This window comes from Chenopodium album, chromosome 4 (genome assembly GCF_948465745.1).
Source record: "Chenopodium album chromosome 4, dcCheAlbu1.1, whole genome shotgun sequence".
Lineage (NCBI taxonomy): Eukaryota > Viridiplantae > Streptophyta > Magnoliopsida > Caryophyllales > Amaranthaceae > Chenopodium > Chenopodium album.
Window position 1 is genome coordinate 75,216,493 of NC_137837.1, and position 14,779 is coordinate 75,231,271.

Consider the following 14,779-nt stretch of genomic DNA (forward strand, 5'->3'; position numbering starts at 1 on the left):
AGGTCGTGAGGGATGGGTTTTAGCTAACAACAACTTAATGGCAGGGTTACACCGTACACACTTAAGGTACCTTGGGGTTACAACATAGAATTTTGAAAATGGTGGGCATAGTTTGGAAAAGTGAATACCTTAGGGGTACTATGTAGAACCCCCCTTTTTTTTGAAAGATATAATTTGCTATAGTATATTATTTTTATACTCCTTTATTTTGAGACACTTTATATTCAATTAATTCATTTTGATGATTTTTTAAAAAAAATATTTTGAGTAAAATTCATCAAATTAAATGGAAAATTTCACTAAATTTTCTTCTTAAAAGTAACCAAAAAATGCCATAAAAATATCCTTCTTCACCAAAGAGAAAACCATATCAGTAAGGTAAAATTCAGAGCAAGAATCCCCCCCCCCCCCCGCCCCCATAAAAAAAAATATCAGAACAAGAATTTCAGAAAATCAGTCCAGCTTTCTCAAGAACAGTTATCCTCCTTCAACCTTGTGTTTTGAACACCTGCAAAGAGAAAAGTGAAATTAGGAAATCTAATAAATAAAACAAATCATGTTATAATTTTTATACCATTGAAAAAAAAGGGAAAAACAGATTGACAACAGATTAAACTGACCATAATATGAAGTTAGATACTTCAAATTGACAACCACAACAACTAAATTTGCAACATTCACCCATAAAACTTTTGAGCAACACTTCCCCTATTTTGCGACACACATAATCATTTTAATCAAACCCTAGCGCAATTTCTACAACAATTATCCACAATTCAACAACATCAATCACAAAGAGCAGCAATATACTACATCATAAACACAAATTATTCGAAAAAACAACAACAAATCACCATTGCAATGTCGTTTTTAACCCAAAAACCATAAACCTTAATTCGCTAAATTACACTATTCAAACACCAAAAAAATCGAAATAAAGAATAAAACAACAAATAGATTATTGTAGATCATACATACATCAATAAAAGGCTAAGATTCTGGTCTTTTCCCCCAAATTTGGCTACAATTCAAGCCCTTTTCCTCACCCAACCATGCTAACAATTTTCAAGAAAAGGAAAAGAATAGCGAAAATGAACAGGGGAGGAAGAAGAAAGAAAGCTGCATATGTTTTTTTTTGGTGGGCCCCACAAGTTAACTCAATTTTTAACCAAGGGTACTCAATTGTTAGTACCCAAACGGTGAAAAAATAAAATTGAGTATTCAAACGGTTGTGTTAACTCTTAAATGGAGATAATAATAATTGTAATAAAAGCCAGAGAATCTGACCTTTGTTAATGTCTTTACAAATTACTAAGTGTCATTCATGCAATTGCAACTTTGCATACAAACCAGTTCATCTAGAATATACCACAAGATTCACTATCATCTTAACTCATGAGAAGTAACTTGAAACAAAAAAAAAAAAAAAAAAAAAAAAAAACCATTTAATGACTTCGTAAAGTATACTTGTAGGTGATTACCTGCACTGAAACACATAGTAAGAGATCGAGTTTCTCATTGAGACCTGACCCAACTCGAATCTAAATTAGTCAGTACAAGACGAGGCACTATTAAAAAAAAAAAATAAAAAAAAAAACATAGGTGGGTGCCGAGGAATCCAACAGGGACATGTATCTTGCAATCAATCCTAGTGCAAAAGTACAGCTACATAGAAGAGGAGCACAATAAACAAATCTCCCAAAAGAATTTCCACTAAAATAAGTCATACTATATGCTAAAAATAAAGTATTCTATGATGGATACTACCTATTTAGCCATGATCTCACTAATATTTTGGTGGTGCACTAACCACTTTAGAAAGTGACTACAATAATAATGTTCTTTTTAGGCCATGAAGACAAAAGCATCTATTAGATTGATCCAAACCCTCCTTTTTTAAAAGCACTCTTAAGATGCTATAAATCAAGAGATAATACCATATCATGCTTCAATTTCTTTATTACATGATTTTCAATCGAGAAAAGTAACTGAAGATGCGAGAAGATGCCTCATCACTAACACCAAAATAAAGTCTTTGAAAAATATTCTGTTCTCACATTGTATGTTTGCTATACAGGCTTATATTCATGATGATCACATATAGCATAAGACCGCCCTTTACCATAATATTATAAAAATAATAAAAAGCTCGTAATTGTGTGCATAACAACATTGATCAAAGCCTGGATTAATTCTTAAGTTATCTTACACTCAGATGCACCTAGAGTCAGGTGCACTCGTAACCAAGGGTGTCTGTTTGCTCATTGCATCAAATTTGTTAGTGCACAAAATGATCGAGTCATATAGGCATATAGCATTATCATTAACATCATATGTATTTTTTTCAACTGATTTTTTCTTGATGAATCTTTTTCAAAGAAACCTCATGCATTATTTCAAAATAGTAAGTACAACCACTAACACATTTAGTGGCTAAAAAAAGACTTAGATTACTAGATTAACCATGAAATTTACAATATCTGCCAAGATCCAAGAATATGGTACCTTCATTGGATCCATTAAAATTCTCTACTTACTTTCAACAACAAACTGCTTTCTACAGGCAAGTGATGGTTAACGCGTGCTTATCTCCTTAAGAAATGTTTATATATAGACGGACTTAAGCAGTCTGTCTTAATTTTATGACTATAACATTAACAATTTTGACAGGTGAGACTAGAGAATCTAAGCAGAAAGAGCAAAAGAGGTCCAAATTCTAGCTTGTTTTTTTCCTTTGAAACAGAACAATTACAAGAGGTGGAGACAGCAACATGTGAAATGTTATGCACCCTTTGAGTGTTCAAATATGGAAATGTGTGCACGTTAATCAAACCTTTAAAATCACGGCGAAAAACAAAGGGAATTTCGACTATTTCCTAGTTTTATCAGAGAGCCAGTAATACAAGTTGTGACATGCTAATGAGAGGAAATTGATGGAGAAAGAAATATTCTGTTATCTTTAAATTTCCTGAAAAGATTCTAAAGGAATTTGTTCTGTTTTTACTTTACTAAAAGATTTTCCTTCAAGACTATAAGAAGAATAAAACTAAAACTACACTCTAAAACAAAGTTAGTACCAAAATACATTACTCAAACTCAGGTTCTTACACAACTTCCTGTGATGATGGCTAGCTGCAGACAGATCGACGTTCACCTTGAAGATCGAACACCACATAAATGGATTGTGCCCCTTACAGAAGAGGTTTTCCAAGCCTTCTTATCGAAAGGAAACCAAGCAATCCGTAAAGTATTTGGTGATGGATCATTCTTTAGTCCTATGTTGTTTGGCAAGTTTTTCGATCCTTCTGACGCTTTTCCTCTGTGGGAGTTTGAGGCTGATGTCTTGCTCTCTATTCTAAGAGCTTCTGGAAATAATCAGGTTGATTGGTCTCAGAATGATAAAGAGTATGTACTGAAAGCAGAATTGCCTGGTGAGTTATTTTCTGTTTTTCTGAATTTCTGAACATTTTTTCCTTGGTTGAATTTATGCCATAATTCCATTAATTGTCTAAAAGAAAACATACTGCTAACATGTAAGATAAGCTCATGTATAATTTGAACATTTTTTCCTTGGTTGAATACTTGAATTTATGCCATAATCTCATTAAATGCCTAAAAGAAAACATACTGCGAACATGTTAGATAAGATCATACAGTATATAATTTGATATTCAAATAATTAGTTGTTAATGTTATGTTAAGCTGTTAACATGTTAGAAAAGATCTGCTAAAACAAAAAACTCGATTGTATAGTCGTCTATGCTTTAACTATATGAGCACAAATGGTATGCTTATGCAGGAGTAGGAGAAGATTCTGTACAGGTGTGTGTGGAGAAGGGAAAGATACTTGAAGTTAGTGGACAATGGAAGCAATCATCTGATCCTAAGGCAAGGGACTGGAAAAGTAGTCATTGGTGGGAACACGGGTTTGTTCGAAGGATTGAGTTGCCAGAGAACGCAGATTGGAAGAAGCCAGAGGTAACTGTTAAAAATGACATAATATTAGAGATAAAAATACCTATGAAATCATCAACTAGTCCTACTCGTCGAGGTGATGATTCAGACTGAGAATTGCTCAGTACTTCTGTAAGTTGATGAAACACACAACACATCATGAGAAATTGAGCATAATAAGACATTTTTTTTATGGAGCCAAGAACCTTTTAGTTAAAATTATGTGTATCGATGCAATACTCACAGTTAACAGGGCCGGGGACACAGGAAACATCAGTAGGAACTCACAGAATGACAGGATGCAGAGCTGACATTCATGAAACATTAAAAAGGACTAATTCGAAACTGAATGTTATGGGTTATTTCTTTGTTTTTTGTTTTTCAGGGTAATGCAGAGAAGTTTAAAGGAAGAGTGTAGATTACAAAGGGGAAAAATGGTTCTGACTTAATCAACTTGCTTCTCAACACATCGGTGTTAGAAGTAACTAACTACAGGGAACAGAAATCTCTGAAGACGATTCCATTCATTAAGATTATATTGAACTGATAAAAACTAGATTCAAATTGCTCGAGCAACATTGCACTGCGAATCTGAGAGTGTACTGTTTCTCAGCAAAACCATTTATCCTGCAGAGTGCAGTGTCCAACTGCTGAAACTCTGAAAGTGTAACAATTTCTGCAGAAGCTCCCAAAAGAGCACAAGTACTTGGTTAGATGGCCTAGATCATTTATCATTGCAATGTAATAACTTATAACAGTGTAAACCCAAAGTTTGATCCTCGTTTCGAGGTTTATACTAGCAAGCAGAACTGCTGTTAGAAGTTTCTGTAAACAAATCAGGAAAAACAAACTTATGTTAAGCATACAGAGTTCTGAATTTCAGCAGACATGTAGCTGTATGTCATCAGTCTGATCACATCAGTAGCAAACAACTCGTTTGCTTCTGTTTTTTCTTTCGAATAAGGAAGAAAGACGAAAGGGAACAAGTCATAGATATTTCATTAATGTGAATACACATCTAAACCAGGAGATGTAAGCAATAAGCTCAAGTTATGCCAAATTCTGGAATGTAGGCGGCCGAAAAAAGAAACACATATATACATGACTTGTTCAAACAGATGAAGTTTCTTTGTTTCTAGGCCTTTCAGAAATCTCCTATATAATAAGTGGACTTACATTTTTAAAGTTTGCTGTTAAATTTTTGTTCATATTCCATAAAAACCAATTTTGTAACATAATTAAAGTTCAAGTATTGTCTTGATTAATTAAAGACAAGAAAGCAAGACTAACAGTCCAACACCAACGCAAACACCATTTTTTCCCTAAGCGTTCTTCTACCTGTGCAATATAATGTAGACAAGTTTCGAACCCACGCCGAAGGTGTCAATTCTTACACTTTAGTCTTGTTTGCCAATTGGGTAATGGTTGTATTTGTGTTGCCTTTTTAATGTTCGCTCTTAATAAATATGTTCCGTAAAGTTAAACATTGGGTGGCAATTGTTTCATACAAAATGACCTTAAGGGTATAGAAAGGTAATTAATTTAACAACAAAAAAAAAAAAAAGCTAGTATTCAAAATCAAAAGCGAATAAATAAGTCACTTATCAAACATACCCTTTTATAACTAGCTAATCAGTAATGTGATTGTGTACTCCCAAGTGTAATAAGGCGTTATTTACTAGATAGGTTTGGCACTTTGGGACTTTGGGTATGACCAAGTGGGCAGCTAGTGGGGATTGTTTGGCACTTTGGGTTAGTGAAAGTGCAAATGTGCAATGGCACTCACTCCACTTAACTTCCTTTTTGCCCACCACGTAGCATGACTAGTATCATAGACTCATCCATAGTATGGAGGGAGACCTTAATCTCACCAATATTATGCACGGAGAAAATTGTTTATTTATAGAATGATTTGTAGCTAGTTTCATATGCTCCCTCTTTAAGATGTTACATATTTTATCGAGTCATAAAAAGGTAAGCATCTTTTTCCTAGAGTTGCCGAGTTCATAATTATAAGATCCGTTATAAGATAAGTTTTGGTAAAATAAGCTCACATTTATTTTGTATTACTACCTCCGTTACACGTTAAGTGCAACAAAGGGGGTTGCACATTTCCCAAGAAAAAAAATGAAAAAGCTAATCAACAAAAGTATGGGCATGTGATTATTAGATAATTAATTAATTAAAAAGCTCCATCCCATCATCGCTACCACCTACTGCACCATCAGTCCACCACTACCTGCGTACACCACCCACAACAACCACCATAGAAACCAGCATACCAACCACCAAAAACCACCGAAATCACCATACCAACAACCGAAACCACCATACCAACAAAGCAAAACCACCATACCAGCATACTAACCTACCCGAAACCTGCCATTACCACCCTCTCGCCACCACCAAGATCCGAAATCCACCCCACCTAACTCGCATCCACACCGCGAAGCTACCCCACACCCACCCTGTAACCACCACCACACCTTTCCTCTGGAATCGTTCCATCTTTCACCATTTTTGCTCTAGATCTAAGTTTTCAAGCTCAATCTCAAATTCTCTTTTTTGGGTTTCAATTTATGGTGACAGCTTTACATGTGAAGAGAAGATGGCAACACTCTAACAAGGGGGAGATGGGGCAGCGACTTTGACGAGGAGGGGCAGCGGTGGTGGTGGTGCGGTGGTTGTGATAGAAGAGAGAAAAAGAAGAGAGAGAAAAAGTGGTGGTCTTGGTGGTGGATGTGGTGGTGAGTAAGGAGAGAGAATGTGGGTTTGGAATTTAATAAGTGATGAATTAATTTTGGTTGATTAGTTAATAACATATGATTTGATGTGTTTATTAAAGTTAAGTAAGGGTAGGTTTGTAATTTAAAACAAAAAATTTACTAAAAGAGGAAAGTTTTCATTTGTTACAGATAATATGTAGCATCTCTTTTTGGAAAATGTTGCACTTAATGTGTAACGGAGGTAGTAATAACAAAATGAAAAGAAAAAAAATAAACATTATTAAAAAAAAAAATAGTAATAGTATTCGAACAAAAATGTGTTACCATTATCTATTTAAAAAAAAAATGTATTTACTATATAATTACTGTTTTTTTTTTTAAAGAAATTTTTAGAAAATAAATAACGTTGAAAACATTAAGTCATCAACAGGGGATGTAGCTCAGATGGTAGAGCGCTCGCTTAGCATGCGAGAGGTACGGGGATCGATACCCCGCATCTCCATTTTTGCTTCTTTTCAATGTATTTTTTCAATTCTTGTTGATAGATTTTGCGTAGGATCCCTTCTTGTCGAACTCAGATCCGTGATTCATTATCCATTCGAGCTTTGTTTGTTTGTGAGTTGTGACAACCGCTTTGTAACTAGATATACAACTCAACTTTATCAATATTAATTAATAAATGTATCACAATATCGATCTTCACTGTATAGTTTAGATGTATTCATATATTCATATGATCACATATGCATGCACATGTACCCCTCAACTCTTATTACCCGACTTTTTAAAATGAAATACAGGTATATTTTTTAGTAATTGTGTCGAGTTTAAAGGTGTCATTCATATGTGGAAATTCTAACTTCACAAAGTGATTAGGGAGTGTGGTAGAGTACATGTGGATCAAACCTTCACAATTCAATTAGCAACATATACTTAATTAAGTTCCGTTAATCTTACTTTTGAGTAGGTGTATTCTTGGGTTGTTAAACTTTGCTTACATAAAAAATACTTCCATTCAACTTTGGGCCAACTTTAAGCAAACCCTTGTGTTGGTAATCATCTCCATCAACCTCTCATGGGCTTTGTTTAAACAATAATTAAGCAAACAAGCAAGAAACAAAAGATTGATTTTTTTGCTTAGACTTTAGAACAAGAAAAAACCAATAATTTAATTTATCATCATCTAATTAATGGGAAATATTAATTGTCAACTAACATTAAATATATTAATTCAATTTCTAATAAAACAAAAGGTGCAAATCATCATTTTTTCAGCTGGAATAATCATTACATACATACAAAATGTAACTTGTATATTGCTCCAAATAGCACTAAACAGCCCAAAAGTGCATATAATCATTTTTACAATAATGTTTCAATTACAGAAAAAAAATAATAAAGAGTGCATTATGTAACTAACTCCATAAACTAGAGAATCTAATTTTGTTTTATTCTTGTGGTTGCAAAACCAAGAGATGATTAAAAAAAAAAACTTTAGGATAAGACTTGTTTTATATTGTGTATTTGAATATTTTAGTAACTTCCCAAGTCCAATGAATAAATAAGAGTATATATTAAAATGTGAACTTAAGAAAGAAATGGTTTGGAATGGTCAACCAACCATGACTATGACTAGGTCTAACTTCTAAGGCCGGCTTCAACTTCCCAATACTTTGACAGCTACGATACAAGAGCTTGATACGTATATTTACAGTCCTTTTTAGTTTTTATGGTTTGCTTGGCTTGTGCTCCAGGCTGAACTTTTGTCAAAAATGACCCGACTTGAATTCTAAATTAGAAACTGAACTAAGTTTTGTTAACATGATTTATAAAATTCGTTAGTGTCAAAAAATTGTATGCAGATCAAAATGAATTGGGTGTATGGTTAAAACGTTAGTGGAGATAAATTGTAATGGATTTTACCAATATATACACAATTAATTTCAATAGGGTTTATCCGTGAAGTAATTCAAACTAAGATTAATGATAATTGTAGGCTAGTCCATGGCCCAGCTCACTAACTACGTATAATGCCTTTTAAAAGGATGATCAAAGCATGACCCAATAGCATATTTTGTCATGTTAAGATGTGCTTTTACGTAGAAAAAAAAAGTGGTCCATGACTCGACACACACAAATGCACAATATTGTGTTGTTTTGTTCATACTACATTCTTATGCGTGCCATAATTTTTTTAAGTGGCAAGTTATGTCTTATCTTATTTCAACTCAATCCAATGCCATCTTTATATAGAACAAAGGCAAAATTTCCAAATATATATACTAATATATAGGTAATTGGCCGATCGAGAAAGGGATTATAGTGGTAATATGAAGTACATTGCAATCTTTATCTACAGGATTCTAGTCGTTATACATCGCAATCTCCATCTAAGGTACGTACATGCACCTCTTGTTCCATAATGTGGTGGCACGTTACGTATTACCAGTATGCAATTAAGCATAACTCCAAAAGGTGGTCAATCAATGTGACATTGAACTAGCAAAAACCTAAGTTTAGATCTTCCGATTGAATTGGCCCCTCAATACCTAAGACAGACAAGATGTTAACGTCAAAACGACTCCCAAAAAGGTTGGTTTGATTGTGAATGCATTGATGTGAACCGTAAGAAAATTTATTTCAGATTTTTCATTAGGTAAAGAAGGTACTCGGAGAAAATTAGCAATAATGATAAGAGAGATTACACAATTCAAATTACTGACTTAGTACAAAATTTAAGATTATGATACAACTCTTACTACTAAATCAAATAATATATAGTAAAAACACTACAGCAAAAGGCTTTTTGGAAATTTTTTAGCTTATTGTGTCATATTAGGTCCTGTTTTGATTTTCTGAACTGAATTTAAAATAAGCTTAAGAAAACAGACCCTTACAGGTTTATTTGACTATTTATAAAAGCTAATTTGGGTGTTTGGTAAGGAGCTTTTGGGGCTCAAAAAGCTCTTTTACAAAAAATTCATTATAAGAGGTATATGAAATGAGGTTATTGAACAATTAGCTTTTTGGCTATTAAATACACTAAAACGGTTAACAATTAATAAATATTTATCAAACATTTTTACACAATCAGCTACGTAGTATTTTACAGCTAACTAGTCAAATCAGTTAATATAACCAGCTAGCCAAATCAACTAATACAACAAATTATATCAATTAGTTACCAGCTAAATATCAAACGGAGCCTTAAAATCATATGCTAATCAAATTGGTGCGACTGATTCAGGGTAAAGGGAGTAGTAAAAGCAAGGAGTACATGGAAAACAGCTCAATTAATCATATGCCTTTGATACCCTTTTTATAACAATGATTCACTGCAACACGTTTGGCATAAATAAGGAGAGAGAAAGGTGAAGAAGAAGCTACACAAAAAAGGAAAAGAGAAAAGATTGATAAATTAGTAGCAAGAATGCAACAAAGCACCAAATGACGAATTGAAGTACCAACTTTCTAATTTTGAGCAAAATTAAAAGTGGATGCTTACATAGTTCACATGTTTGTTAGCCTTACCAAATAGAGGCTTACAGGATTAGAGGAGAAAGTGCTGTAAAAGATTTCTTATAATCAAAGATTAAGATATATATATAATTAATATGCTTTCAATAATTAATTTTGGGTGTTTTGGAGTTGTAAATTAAAAGTGGTAGTGTACTAACTTTGATGCCTAAGACCTTGGTAGATCTTGTCGGCTTAACTTTTCATAAATCTTCCTCTTGATCTTATGTTAGACATAATTACTTTGGATACCAATAGTAATAAAATGATATAAACTAGGTCTTGTGTAAGACTATCTGATCGTGTTATTATATATTAGAGAGCCCTTAGAGATGTTAATTAGAGATGTCAATGGAACGAGTTTTAGTAGAACCTCGCTTTGTATATATTCAATCTATTTAGGTGGGGATGGGTGAAAGTTTGTTTGGTGATGACGTGAGGCGGAAATAGGGATAATAACTAGGATAATTTGCCAATTACTACCGCAAGTTAATACCACTTTGTAAATTACTACCGCAAATTAAAAAAGTTGTGAATTACTACCGTAAAAAATTTTAAGATGTTGCGATTACTACCAAACCTCCATTAAACCCAACTATGACGTCATTATATCCCTTTAACCCGTGTTTGACCATGGTTAAGGGCTTTAACCCCCCCCCCCAAAAAAAAGAAAATGGATTAGGGATATAATGACGTCATGGTTAAAGGCTTTAACCATGGGTTAAAGTGATATAATGACGTCATAGTTGGGTTTAATGGGGGTTTGATAGTAATCGCAACATCTTAAAATTTTTTGCGGTAGTAATTCACAACTTTTTAAATTTGCGGTAGTAATTTACAAAGTAGTATTAACTTGCGGTAGTAATTGACAAATTTTCCTAATAATTATACTTACCTACGTACTATAGGTGGAGGAATGGATCTGGATTTTAGGGTAATCCTACCCTATACCCTATTTTATACTTCGTATATTAAAAAAAAAAAAAAAAAACTAAAATTTAGTAAATAATATATGTATCTGTAAAATATGAAGTTTTTAAAATGACCGAGCAAAAAACATCAATTTTCAGCATTAACTTGTATACATATATAATGTCTACAACATATATAACGACATTTATACACACGTTTTTTTAATAATCTCAAATCACATAAAAAACAACTTTAGAAACGATTGACAACTACTAATACCATTTGGACACAACAAAATGTGTTGTATGTGGAGTATAAAACACTCGTTATATACAAAACATACCGCTCCAAATTGTAATCAGTTGTAGTGTGACATAGTCTTAAGATTCCAAGTGACATAGTTGGCTCCAACAAAGACATAAAAGGGGGCAAGTCCATGCCTTCATGGTCGGACCTTCCATCATGTTTTAGTCTCCATCAGAGCCAACAATGCAACCACGTTAAATCAGATTGCTTGACATTTTGAAGCACACGTTTGCTACTCATTTCTTAATTCCTTCATTTATACAACTTGTTCTTTGGATAACGCTATACTTGCCTAGAGGACACTAAACTTTATATTTATATTATATTATTACTAATTATTGATTAAACAACTATAATTATTGCTTAAACTAGTATAATATCTTGGATTTCATATAAGACTATACTCCTAAACATAGTTTGTATGAATAATTTATTCTTAGGTATTAGAAAAGTCATCATGCTAAGATCGATTTGACCAGGGAATTTCAGTTTGTGGTGACCAAATAGTATCAACATCATGAGTTTTATATATGAAGAAAGTACAACATTAATTGTTGATAGCATTATGTTGCTTAATGTTCAATTAATCTAAGAAAGCAAGGGATTTCAAAATTTAGGATGTCACATTTGATTACATAGTTTGATTGACTTAATTAGATGCTTGATTAGAAATTTTATTTTTTCGCTCTTCATAATTTTTTTCACGAATTGTAATTATTTTCGTTGATTTTTACAATCAATTTTAATATAAATAATTGAGTTTTATATATGAAGAAAGTACAACATTAATTTGTTGATAGCATTATGTTGCTTAATGTTCAATTAATCTAAGAAAGCAAGGGATTTCAGAATTTAGGATGTCACATTTGATTACATAGTTTGATTGACTTAATTAGATGCTTGATTAGATATTTTATTTTTTCGCTCTTCATAATTTTTTTCACGAATTGTAATTATTTTTACTGATTACGTTGATTTTTACAATCAATTTTAATATAAATAATTGACTTCCACATATAAAAACAGATTTACTAATTGACTAGATCTGTGTTTTTATAAAGGGAAACTATTATTCGATTTTATCGGCTAAAACAAATTTTACATATTTTCTCCATAGATCAAAACTGTTTATTAATAAAACTTACATGCACCTAAATCTGATTATTACTCTGTATTTTATCTTTTAAGGTGAAGATGACATAGTTTTATTGATTATGGTTTTTTCAAATATATATATCATTGAATTAATACAATCAAACTTTAATCAAATCGTCGTTGACCATGAAAGTTTTTGTTCTATTGTTAATCACATGTGTTAGATAACAAGACAATATATGTATGTGAGACGACACATTTTATTGCATGTATAGATTAAATAACTAGGAGCGAGGAGATGCTAAACCAACTTAGTCAATGTGGTCCTTGATAGGAATATGGCAAAAAGAATAGATACATAGAATTCAAACTCTCGTGTTCATGACCCATAATGTAGCTAACCTAGACCTAGTGCAATTAGTAAATAGTGAAGTGTAGGTAGTTCATATTAGATAAGGATAATAAATTTATTAAGTTCTTTATCGGAAAGGCAAGTAGCAACCTCCTATCTACCTTTGGTGGTTAATCTGGTTATGCTCAAAAGGAATGAAACAAAATAATACGTAGTAGTATAGTAATAAACAAAGAGGGAGGGGGGGGGGGGGGGTGAAAATAATAATAATAATAATAATAATAATAATAATAATAATAATAATAATAATAATAAGGATTTTTTAGAAAATAACACCACAAATTTTCACAAATTTTGCTTATAACACCACATTATCTCAAATTTTTACTATAACACCACCAAAAAACCAAAAAATTTGATTTCACCACCTATTAAAAGATTTTTGGATGGAATCCGTTAGTGGGACCCACCAAGTATACGTGGCACTTGTTGGGAAAATAGTTGTTGATCCAATAACAAAATAGAGAAGATGAAAGGGAAAAATACTTGATTGAAGATCTTAACTCACAGTCGCGCCGTGGAACAATAATCCACTGCCTTAGAAGCGAAATACGCCACCACCGGTACAGGTTTCCTGATGACGCACGCCCCCCAAGTTTAATGCAACTCTCTTCGTAATTCGTGCACCCGAACCCGAAGAGTGGAATTGCTCAAGAACTGTTCAGATCTCAAAGGGTAGGCTTTTTTGTTTATGTGTTTAGGGTTCAATAATATGAAAATTATGAATACAGGAAAGGCAATGCTCGTATTTATATGTGTCCCAAAATTAGGAGACAAATAAACAAACCGACCTAAGGAAAAAGGCGGGCCCGATCGGGCAAACATCCGCCCGATCGGGCGCGAGATAAAGTTTTCCCAGACCCGGTGTCGCGCCCGGTCGGGCGAACACCGCCTGGTCGGGCGATCTAGAAAACCCACCTCGGGCGAGCCATCGGGCGAGAGCCGCCCGATCTGGCTCGTCAAAAACTTGAGTCCGTCGCCCGGTCGGGCGAGGGCCGCCCGATCGGGCGCGAGAGTTCTCCTATTTTTCTTAGCCACCTCCGCCCGGCCGGGCGAACCACCGCCCGATCGGGCGCGAGAATCCGTTTGCATTACCTATTTCCAACAATCCCCCACTAATGCAAGCGGATCTTCAACATGAAATCTGAACAGTAAATGAAAGTCTTAGTACTTAAATGCTAGGATCCAAAGGTTTGAACTAACACATTAGTGCACAAGGTTTTCAACACTTCCCTAGTGAGTATCTTAAGATTTGAACTCCTAGGAGCGAGGAAGGGACCTTGAATACACATACCTTGACTTTAGAGCTTAAGCAACTCCGCCAATCTTGGCCTACACCTTGGGCTCTCATGAGTACTTCAGGAAAACTACACCACAATTTTCCCTTGAAGGAGGCCACCCCTCGTACTCACATAGGTGTTCCGTCTGTGTATAAAATACACATTCCCAGCATATCTAGGGTCTTTCCTTGCAGGCTTAAAACACATTCAAGCACCTTGCAAACCCAAGATTTTCTGTGCAATGGAATAAGAACATTAAGAACGAAAAGTTCAACCCTATCAACTCGACGGTGCATCTATCAATCCACTACTCAATGAGCTCTTAGGCTAGATGCATTAAGGGATACTCCCAACCTTAGTCATTCGGTACCACTATCGTTCCCTACTCGATTAGTAACTGGGCTAGTAGTATTAAGAGCAAGCAATGCTCAACCTTCCACCTTCGGTGTCATTATCAATCCTACTCTAAGAGCCACTGGGCTAATGGTCTTAAATCCACTTAAGAACCATTATCAATCCCTGCTCAAAGAATAACTGGACAAATGACATTAAGAGCTACGCTCAACCTTACTAATCCA

General features: G+C 33.9%; 1 protein-coding gene and 1 non-coding gene across 3 annotated transcripts; both read left to right on the plus strand.

Moving 5' to 3' along the window:
• The first annotated feature begins 2,665 nt into the window (after positions 1-2,665).
• LOC145629342 (21.7 kDa class VI heat shock protein-like) lies at positions 2,666-4,790 on the plus strand. 2 transcript variants are annotated; one of them, XM_081681917.1, is made up of 3 exons: positions 2,666-3,431; positions 3,800-3,978; positions 4,340-4,790. In XM_081681917.1, exons 1-3 carry the CDS (start codon positions 3,122-3,124, stop codon positions 4,370-4,372), a joined length of 522 nt encoding a protein of 173 aa, XP_081538043.1. In that variant the 5' UTR covers positions 2,666-3,121; the 3' UTR covers positions 4,373-4,790. The 2 variants fall into 2 exon arrangements, with proteins under 2 accessions (XP_081538043.1, XP_081538042.1); XM_081681916.1 differs by lacking the exon at positions 4,340-4,790 and having other exon boundaries at positions 2,669-3,431; positions 3,800-4,151.
• A 2,319-nt stretch (positions 4,791-7,109) lies between these two features.
• On the plus strand, positions 7,110-7,182 carry TRNAA-AGC (transfer RNA alanine (anticodon AGC)). The gene has a single exon. It is a non-coding gene; the product is annotated as a tRNA-Ala (tRNA).
• Positions 7,183-14,779: the final 7,597 nt, after the last annotated feature.